This window comes from Cervus canadensis, chromosome 10 (assembly GCF_019320065.1).
Source record: "Cervus canadensis isolate Bull #8, Minnesota chromosome 10, ASM1932006v1, whole genome shotgun sequence".
Lineage (NCBI taxonomy): Eukaryota > Metazoa > Chordata > Mammalia > Artiodactyla > Cervidae > Cervus > Cervus canadensis.
In genome coordinates, this window is record NC_057395.1 from 2,419,579 (window position 1) to 2,430,739 (window position 11,161).

The window sequence follows — 11,161 nt, forward strand, 5'->3', positions numbered from 1 at the left end:
TCTGAAATCTTCTTTTCCTCAACTTAGAAACAATGCTTTTAACTCATTATAGATACACTGTCTTAAATATTTCAACCTCCTGAATATCATCCTCAAAATTAAACATACTATTAGCCTAATATAAATGACTGAATTTGGCTTCTGCAATAGTCATGTCATACTGTTGGATTAACATATTCAATTGAAATCCTATTAAACCTAGTTTTAATCATCTTGTGACTTATAAAGGTGACTGGGCTTCCCTGGTGGCTCAGAGGTTAAAGCGTCTGCCTGCAGTGTGGGAGACCTGTGTTCGATCCCTGGGTCGGGAAGATCCCCTGGAGAAGGAAATGGCAACCCACTCCAGTATTCTGGCCTGGAGAATCCCATGGACGGAGGACCCTGCTGGGCTACAGTCCATGGGGTCGCAAAGAGTCGGACACAACTGAGCGACTTCACACACACACACACATTAAAGGCTTTAAATATAACCCTACTAAATACCAACTTTCTGATTAAGACCAGGGGTCCATAAACAATGGCCCATGACCAAATTCAAACCAAAGCCTTTCTGTCAATAAATTTTACTGGGGCACAGCGACATCCTCACTTGTCTATGACTGCTTGTTTTGTTTTTTCCCACTTTGGTTGCACTGCATGGCTTGTGGGATCTCAGTTCCCCAACCAGGGATTGAACCCGGGCCCTCAGCAGTGGAAGCGTGAAGTCCTAACCACTGGACCGCCAGGGGATTCTCAACGACTGCTTTTGTGCTACAACAGTGGGGTTGAGAAGTTGTGACAAGCCTGAATGACCAGCAAAGTTTAAGATATTTCATTTTGCCAATATATACAAATATCAAAGAATTATGTTGTACACCTGAAACTAATATGTCAATATACCTTGATTTCTTAAAAAGTGTATTATTTGGTCTTTTCCAAAAAATTTGGTGACTCCTGATTTAAGACTCATTATTTCCTTCAACTTGTGAAGAGATTTCTTTAATCCTGCTCTATTACCAAGTATATTAACTATTGAAAGTGAAGTCGCTCAGTCGTGTCCGACGCTTTGCGACCCCGTGGACTGTAGCCTACCAGGCTCCTCCATCCATGGGATTCTCCAGGCAAGAGTACTGGAGTGGGTTGCCATTTCCTTCTCCAGGGGATCTTCCCAACCCAGGGATCGAACCCACGTCTCCTGTACTGCAGGCAGACACTTTACCGTCTGAACCACAAGGGAAGCCCTATATTAACCATTATATCATTCCAAATCTGTTATGTAAATATAACTGTCCCATTTTCATAGTTACTTAAATTTGCTTTTCCAAACCAGAAAATATGGGTCAAAACACAATTCAAGATTGCTCATGTTTATCACTCTCATAATAACCACAGCATATCTGTTTGAAGGTACATGAAAATCTAAATATGAAGTAGAACATTCAAGACTTTCTCAGTACGATGTAGAATATTTACTGTTTAGAAAAAATTAAAATATTGGGAAATGTTTAGGAACTAAACCATCTTGGCTGAATAAGCGTGTTCAAAAGGCAGAGACACACTGGACTAGGTGTTCTTTACAGCTCTAAAATAAGATCATCGCTAGTTCCTTCCCATTACAGCAATTCAGTGATGACTGTACCTTACCTTTCTCAATATAATTCTTGGGGGCCCAAGCAGGATCCCCATCTGCGTATGGGTCGTTATACTGAACTACCGCGGCCTCCTCATCTTCATAATCCACTGGTGGTGGAGGTGGCGGAGGTGGCGAGTCGTCAAACAAGGGGATGTCATCTGGTGGAGGTGGTGGAGGTGGAGTTGGACTATCAGCAACTAAAAAATTCAGATACTTAATTGAAATCAGAAATCAGACGAGATGGGAATTGCTAAGTTAATAGAATTTAAGGAAGCTCTATCTCATATACAGCATGCACTATAATAATACATGCAAGATTAGAAATAAAAGCTTGGTGTGTTAAAGCTTCTACTACTTTTAAGAGTAATTTTGCAAAATAATAAAATGAGCTAAAATTAAAGGTATTAGGAAGTACTACAAATTAATGAATGCAGAGGTTAGGAGACAATATGTCTTTTTTTTTTAAATAAGACTACAGGAGTAAAGAAGTTCCCTTATTCCAAGGTTCAGGTCACAACAAATGTCACGCTTTAGTTAGCCTCTCTCCTTAAATAAGCCTTATGTCACACCTGTCATTTGGACTATAGTAAACATGAATGTTAGTTTAATGGTTTGATAACCATTTATTATGCACATTCATGTCCCCAATTTTGGTTTTTAGTTACCTTTAGTTGCAAAGAAATCTCTAGTGGGTGGATATGTGTTTATTTTTATTTGTTTTATGCAAGGGGAAAAAAAAGCTGTGGTGTTAGGTATGCTTCTATGTGTGTAGATTTTCTATTATTTAAATTTTAACAAGAGAAAATAAGTTTAAATAATTCTAAGCTAGCAGAAAATCTCATTAAATATTTTTTAAATGTTTGTATTCACAATCAACTTTAAAAAAAGATAATCAGCTTCTTAAATGTAGAAAGCAAGCTAAGATTTCTGTATTATTGTTTGTAAAACTAAGAATGGAATGAGGAAGACTCGATCCTAAAGATCCAATTTCCTAAGAATACATCCTCAATAAAGATTTTAAAAATAAAGTACTGCAGGAAGATGTTTAAAAAAAAAAAACAAAAGAAGAACTCAAATCATGTAAAACGATAAAAATGATTCATACCTCAAATTCTAGATGGCTATGGTATGTCTATGTGTGATTTAAATAAAGAGGTAAACAGTGAAATGGAAAAAATGTCATGCTAGAGTTGTTTCAATGAATTATTATGATACCAGGTAACAAATGCTCCCAATATTAACGAATTCAGAGCTGAAGCACAGCTAATTCTTAAATTTCTGATCCACAAATTTCTTAAAAAAAAAAAAAAATTTTTTGATACAAAGAATAATATAGTCTCCAGTATCTGAGATAAGTAATTCAGAATTCCAACATACTAATAATTCCAACATACTATCTCACGTGCCAATTTCCAGGGCTATTTATATGATCAAAGAAAATGGTTATCATCTATTCTAAGGTAGTGTTAAAGTTATCAACACCCTATTTGCAGTAATGAGCTGAGAATATAACCAAAGAACCCAGATTTAAAACACACGCACATAAGAGCCCTACTGACAACCACCTTAGTTCTGTGATCTCCGTTTTATCCTATTTGGGGTGAGAAAGAAGACCACCAGGAAACAAGTCCTGTGCGCTGATGCTCATTTGGACAGCGCTCACACAGGTGTGTAGTTTATTCTTCCTACAAATGCTAGGATCCATTTTATTTCTGCCAATTCCTTTTCCATAAATTATTATTTTTATATTACATAAAATATTATTATTGGGATGAGAAGAAAATGCATATGAATTCATTCTGACATTAAAGAGTCATAGCTCATATCCTTAATATGGCTTAATGAATAAATTATGTATGTTTACCTGAATTCTTAAAGTATATTTACTCTTGATTTATAGACAACTTACTAGTCTAATTTTTCATTCAACTGTCTTTATACCCAACTGCTGGTTAATTTACATTGGCTTATCTTCAAACTGCATACACTGGGGCAAGAGTCTTGTCATCTAATTCCCTGTGCATAATACTATGTCTAGCACCAGGTATAATTAGTTCAAAAACGCTTTCTGATGTTAATCATAAACAGATGTAAACACACTGCTTTTTTAGACGCTCATGTCTTAAACTGAAACACATTTATTAATAGGTTAACTGCTCTGTGCATTCATTATCACCACTTTGTAAAAGAAAGTGAACGTTAAAGAACACAGAAAATTTGTAATTCATAAAGCATTTAGTATACTGATACCAATTTATCAACAATCTTCCTAACATGCTTTCAAAGAAAACAGATGCCAAATAAAGTGAGGCATTCTGTGGCACCAGGAGAATTACTGACTCAAGATCACAAGTTAGGGAGAAGAACTGAAATAGTACCATGGCCTCTAGAACGAAGACCATACATGTACATTACACTGAATGTCTATTTAAAAAAAGGATTACCAAAAATCTAATCAATGAGCTTTGGACTCACTAAATGGATGTTTATTATGGCTATTTTAAAACATTTCCTAAAAATTCTCAGCTATTAGGCAGTTCAAAGGTTGAATTGGCTTTGTTTTTAAACTCTTAGAGCACCAAGAACCAGCAATTTACCTTTATTCACTGATTTTTTAAACGAAGATTCACTTATTTTTACATGTTTAAACACATAAGTTTCCAACCAAATGTAAATGGTAAGGTTGGTTTAGGCTCAGAAATTTTAGCATTGTGAAACTGTTTTATAGAAGGTCTATTAAATCACACATTTCTTAAAGATGGGGACTTTGTCTTAGACTATGTATATTCCTCCCAGAGCCTAGGACATAACACTGAATAAACAAATACTTGACTGGACGAAGGGAGGAAACGTGGAGAATAACACAACAAGGTCAGGAGCAGCTGCAGGACGGAATTTGCCACAATGTTTTCTCCTGGAAGATGGGCTGGTCATTTGAGTTACACATCTTGTTCAAACCGTTCTGAGATTTATCTGCATGGTGGTGAAGCCAAATGAAGTGAATTAGTACTAGACCACCTTACCATCTTCAGCATTTTTGGCATAATTCAATAATAGTAATATTTTCCATTTTGCCAAATAACATTCACTATGATCATGTAGTTAGGATTATGTATCTTCCAGAATGTCAAAGTAATCAGGTGGTAATTAAAAAAAAAAACACCTCTATCCTAATTCATATATTCAAAAGAATTTCCTAGTCAATCTGACCTTCCTTCAAAAAGACCTAAAAAATGTGACAAGTCTGCCTGTTCAGAAATCATCCTCATGGGCCAAAACATAAAGAGGGCTCTACACAGATCATCACTTAAATGGGTGCATGGATGTAATTTACTTATTTAATCTCACAGTGTAACTATGCATCTTGATGAGTTTGCTGGCAACAGAAAACTAATTCCCCTAAAAACTATTGAAAGCTAGTAGTTTCCACACAATTTTAATTTGAGGCTTTGATTATGCTTTCCTTAAGAATCTGCAAAGATCTGATTTCATGTTTTAGAGCATGTGAATACATAAGGAAATTGCAGTTGTGACATTCATCTGAGTCAGTAACCATGCACACAGAAGAAAACTGAAGATCGTGCTCTTCAGTTTCAATAACGGATCTGCACCTATTTTCAAGGTAAGATTAGCTTCTCAACAAAAGTAAGGAAAATGATGACTCATCAGCCATGCATGCTATAAGGAGACAGCCTCTACTCTTGGACAGCTCAGGTTTTCCAAACTTACTGTTTTCCTGCACCCTGGCCACGAAGCCTGTGAGAGGTATCTGTGGAGTCAATTGAGGCATAGGGGGAGGGGGTGGAGCAATAGAAACTGGCGGTGACAACATAGAATGGGGGAAGTAAAACAGATAAAGGAAAGAAAAGGAACAAACAAAAAGCAGAAGTCAGTTACAAGGACCACAAACATAAGTATGCAAAGAACAGTTTGTAAATGAAACAAAACAAAACAAGAAACAAAACAAAAACCTGCAGAACCTTCATTTCCCACAAACAAACCTAAAGCTGAGCTGTGCTTAGCCAACTGGTAATTTTATTAAAAAACAAATACATCTATTTTAATCCTACTGTTACATTGTTTGGGGAAGATTTAGATTTACCATCACCTTCACTTCCATGCAATGAGAATTTTAAATTCTAGGGAAAGACTTTAACAAAACAGGTAAGAATGAAATACCAATAAAGGTTTCCAGGATACTGTTAGTTCACCTTACCTCTCTAATCCTAACAAGTATGTCTAGCTTAAGGATAATGCTGTAAATCAGAATTCAAATAAACAAAACAAAAATGTTATGGAATAGCTGTTTATTCCATGTATAAATAAATGCATTAGTTATAGGTTTCCTTTAAAAACAGTTCTTATGTATCTATAGCATACATCTAAATTATATATAATCTTATTATATATAACATGCATGTATGTTATAAGAAGATTAATTATATAATGTATGTTATATAATTACATGATAGTATAAAATATGATTCACCATGTAAATTACATGATTTAATAATAAACACATAAATTATAATACTTATATATTATACAATTATATAACAGTATGATTGATTATATAATATAATCTTATTATATACAGTAATATAATCTCATTATGTAGCTAAATATTTTCTATATATCTATATCATCTCTCTAGGAAAAATCCTTGTTTATAAAAAAAAAAAGGTTACTATTATTTTTAAGTTGACAATTTTAAATACATCACTCTTAAATTTACTAGGGAATAAGAGTGGTCCATACACCATGTTAATTGTTCACTGAATTTCAAGGATATTTCAAGGGACCTTCTTCCTTTTATATCACAAAATTCTGTTTATTGGTCGTCACCAAGAAATGACACTAAATTGACAGGGAAAATTTATTGACTCCCAAAGATCATTTAATTGAAAGATTGTTTCCATTAATCCAATCTAAAAATTGTTTGGTTAAAAAAAAATTGTTTGGTAAGCATAAAAATCTGAAAGAGGTTCAGTGTACAAATAAACAACAAAGCAATGTATGTGTATTTATATTCATTGTATGGCTAAAAACAACATTCAATTCACTATGAAATTAGTCCTGGTTCATTCTGACACTCTGTATACAGAAGTATATACATGTGTGTATATACTTGTATATACATGTGTGTATATAATGTTCCGGTATATACACATTTATATATGACAGCTTTAATAAATAAAAGATTATATACCTTTTCAATGTAAAAAAAATTTTTTTAAACTTCCACAAACCTAAAAATTTAAAAAAATAACCCTTAGTAACTAGCCATGCTGGTTAGTACATAAAGAAAAGAAAGGTTATGCTGCAACAATACTAGCCATATGCACAGAATATGCACATCAAAACACTAAAAACACTCACATGCTACCACTACAACACCAACGGTAACTCAGGTTGAAGGATAACTGATTTGACAACACATAATAATGTTTAAAATGTGAGGCAAATTTGCTTTACATATCCAAAAATATGGACATTCAGTAATGACAATGTCTTCTTTGAGGATAAGCAACCAACCCAAGCAGTGTTAAAACAGAACTACACAAACATGTATCAGGTGAAGAGTCACCAGAAGTCCTATTTGCGGAGTAAACTAAATAAATGTCTAAGTGCGGAAAAGAAAAATAACACAAAGATGAGATCTAAAAATGCAGCATAATATGAAAAAAAAAAAAAATTAAAGGTTCATGAAACTAGTGAGACTAATGATCAGATCAACTGCTCTGATGGTGGGATTCTCAGCCACCAGCTACTTTTCTTTACCAAAAGGAGACTAGGGGAAATGTGAGGTAAAATTCTAATTGGCAAAGTTTCTCAGGAGCTTGGATGAAAATTTCAGTCTGGAAAAGGGTTCTAATAATATAAATTTTGGGATTACTTGTGAATTATGATATTTCTGCTAAAGTGATTTTCAATTCTTAGAAGGTTTTTTGCTTATAACCACAATTAAGTCTTTAAAATTTAATGCCCCCCAAAAGAGAGAGAATTTAGGTCTACTTTAAAACACTTGTTTAAAACATGCATCATAAATAAAAAGAATTTAAAACCAACTTCCTGTGTAAATATGAAGTATTCAATATTTTTTAGGTTACATAAAATAACATGCAGCTCCAGAAAGTAGCTAGAAAAACCACACGAGAAAGTGTGTTTCAGTCTATGTCTGGTGATCACTGTTTCAAGCCAATAACAAATACTGAACAACTGGCTCATTTCAGATTTCTCTTGGTTGGAATTGAGCATCCTGATATGGAAGAAAGTGAAATTACTGACTACTCACTCTAAGCAAGTGGAACTTTTTCACATTTTATGCCAAAGTTATTTTCTAATCTTATTAGCCTTTAAACACTGATTGCAGTTAGTGTTGAGATGTGCAATCTGAGGTGAACAGAAAGGATTTGTCAAAAGAAAAGTCCTCCCCACTGTTATAATTATTAGAGACAGAATAAGCAGGCATCAAGAATGGTTTTTAATGGTTTGGAACTCATTTCAGTATAGGTTAACAAGCTTAAAAGTGATAGCCAGCAATTTTGTTATATTATTGAAAAGAAAAATTGTCACAATATTTTTAATTTTACTGTTATCAAACTGTATCAAACATGCCAATATTTAAAAATTCAGCTTAATTAATTTCAGAGTATTTCCTCTTTAGTTTTATTTATAGTATACTCAGTGAGTCGGAAGTTTTTGAAAGTGATAAGCAATTATTCTTAAAATGATAAGATTCAAGGTCTCACTTCTTAAAACAAAAATAAACATGAAATAACATGGTTTCAATTGTTGTCTATCACTGGCAAGAACAATTTAAAATAATTTCCTTCAAAAGGAGCTCCACTGCTGTGTGCGCCTGCTAAGCACAAGCTTACTTGAATTCTGAGAATAAAGTGGCCCTCCATTAACATGAGGCTGAGCAGAAAACTGAGCCGTCACAGAGGGGGTCCGTCTGTATCCACCAGAAGATGTCGAGGAGGTGGTAGAGTTGTGCCGAGAAATCTGCCTGGTCATTGTGCCATACTGGGAGCCAGGAGCTGAGCCCGGGGCTGCTGGAAAGCATGAGTCAAAGGCAACCAACAAAGAACTTGAGCACTGCAGTAACCTCCAACGGCAGCACAGAGAGAAGCAGACTCTCAGCGAGAAACGTTTTTTATCACTTTTTAAAGTCCACAGCACAAAATAAAGAGAAAAGTAAAGATACAACACAAATAGCTCCATCTCTGAACTTACAAAAACTTACAAAAAAGCAGAAAAAACAGATACTGTGTGGAAAGTGCAAAAGTTAAGTATGAAACATTCTTCAACCTTTTAATTTAGCATAATCCCAAGTGGTATTTTGCTAATAAAATGTATAATCTTTTTGTTATTTTAGAACGTATAGTTTTTATATGTCAACTGTGTCTCTCCAACAAGATAAGTACCAAATGACAGTCTGAGGTGAAAAGCATTAGTTTTTAGATGTGAATACCTTAGTATCTGGATTGTACACTTCTTCCTTTTCACTGGCAAGTCTACAGAAATGCAGTCTAAGAATCTAGCCAGCCAAACACGCTTAAATTATAAAGTTTACACAGTTAAGCTTATTTTCCACATTTACTAGTATATTTATTTGACTGTTTATTGTATTAGCAGTTATTATCAATATCTATTATAGTAAAATCATTTTTTTAGAGAAGCACACTTTCTAGCTTCAAAGCACCTATGTCAGATTTGTTGTATATCTCCAAACTTTTAAGAATTATACACTTTACCCTATCACTGAAATTTCTGTGATTGATAAAACTGAAAAAAACTTTAAGACTGTAAAATATGGACATTTTAGGGCAGCTTTGGGTAGAAAATCCACTATCTTTTCCCACATATTTGGAGGGCTTTTTTTTCCCCTTAGTACACCCAAAGCAATCTTTTCTAATTTCAAGCATATTTAAAACTAACTAAATCTGGAGAAGGCAGTGGCACCCCACTCCAGTACTCTTGCCTGGAAAATCCCATGTACGGAGGAGCCTGGTGGGCTGCAGTCCATGGGGTCGCAAAGAGTCAGACACGACTGAGCCACTTCACTTTCACTTTTCACTTTCATGCATTGAAGAAGGAAATGGCACCCCACTCCAGTACTCTTGCCTGGAGAATCCCATGGACCGGGGAGCCTGGTGGGCTGCCGTCTATGGGGTTGCACAGAGTCGGACACGACTGAAGTGACTTAGCAGCAGCAGCAGCAGCAGGTATAGAATCATTAAGATTCTTTGAGAGCACTGGTTCTTGCCCATAATCGTATCCAATTCACAATTTTAGATTAGCAAAAGTCCTCATAAATTGGGGGAACTGATTCTAAGAATATGAAACTTCTTTATGTCTAGAAGATAAAATCTTCTGCTATAGGGGTGAAAGATTAAGAAATAATGTTTTTAATAGAATGGATAACAACTACATGGTCCTCCTGTATAGCACAGGACACTATATTACATATCTTGTGATACCATAATGGAAAAGAATATGAAAAAGAATGTAATAAATATAGCTGAATCACTTTGCTAAACAGCAGAAATTAATCTAACATTGTAAGTCAACTATACGTCAATAAAATAAATTTTTCAAAAAAAAATAAATAAAACTAAAGTATTAACAATACTTAAAATTTTATTCAATGTCATCTTTATCAACATCTTCAAAGTTTAAAATTTTAAAGGTTAATATAAAGTTCAAAGCCTCTAAAGTTAACTATACCTTCCAGGCAACTTCAGGATTTACATCATTCTCCCAAACATCTAACCACGACTGAAGAAATAAAAAGGCAGAATCCTGGTTTGCTTTCATTTAGTCGTTTCATTTAACCTCTCCTAGAGGCCATACAAATTATTAGAAAAATCATACAGCAGAGGTTGTTCATTAAAAGAAGTGCTGATATTCAACATTTTGGAGCTCCCAAGCCATAGGCAGTCACTAATTAAATCATCCACACACTCATTTTCTAAACAGAGACACACTTTTAAAATAACTGTCTATTCAAATGCCTTTGAGAATGAGTAATTCTGGACAGCTAAGTTTTCCAAGGAGCTAAGAGGTAATCCTTTAACCATTTTTAATAGAAATCCTAAAATGATTTTTTATATTTCTTTAACTTATATAAAAACTATACAAAATCCAGGTTACTTTTTTTGGTGATTGAAAACCAAATCGAGCTATTTATATAGTTCCAAACCAGGCCAATTTTAGAATTCATTTTAGTATTTTATTATGAAATAAGTCATAATGTTAAAGGGTATGTGACTGATGTATATATAATTATATATGCTATGTACATATAATACATATACTAATGTATATTATATAACTATTTACAATGGTTATATATAATCTGTTTACATATATAAATATTATTTGTATATTTGGTTATATAGGATTATATATTCTGTTGGTTTGCTGTTTTCCTTTTATATTTTTTAAGATTCATTCATGTTGGTAAGTATATCGATATATCATTCATTTTTTTGCTTTATTTACATACAAACATGCCACAATTACAATTACTTATCCATTCCA

General features: G+C 33.9%; 1 protein-coding gene across 13 annotated transcripts in view; it reads right to left on the minus strand.

Annotated features, from left to right (window-relative positions):
• The window catches only part of ABI1 (abl interactor 1), an 81,262-nt gene that overhangs the window by 3,546 nt on the left and 66,555 nt on the right, over positions 1–11,161 (minus strand). For 3 of the 13 annotated variants that reach the window (XM_043479245.1, XM_043479233.1, XM_043479236.1), the window contains 3 exons: positions 8,494–8,670; positions 5,342–5,428; positions 1,624–1,809 (listed from right to left, as the gene is read on the minus strand). In XM_043479245.1, coding sequence (XP_043335180.1) covers positions 1,624–1,809; positions 5,342–5,428; positions 8,494–8,670 — 450 coding nt within the window. The remainder of the gene's footprint in view (positions 1–1,623; positions 1,810–5,341; positions 5,429–8,493; positions 8,671–11,161) is intronic. The other 10 variants (XM_043479247.1, XM_043479238.1, XM_043479240.1 and 7 more) reach the window with 5 other exon arrangements.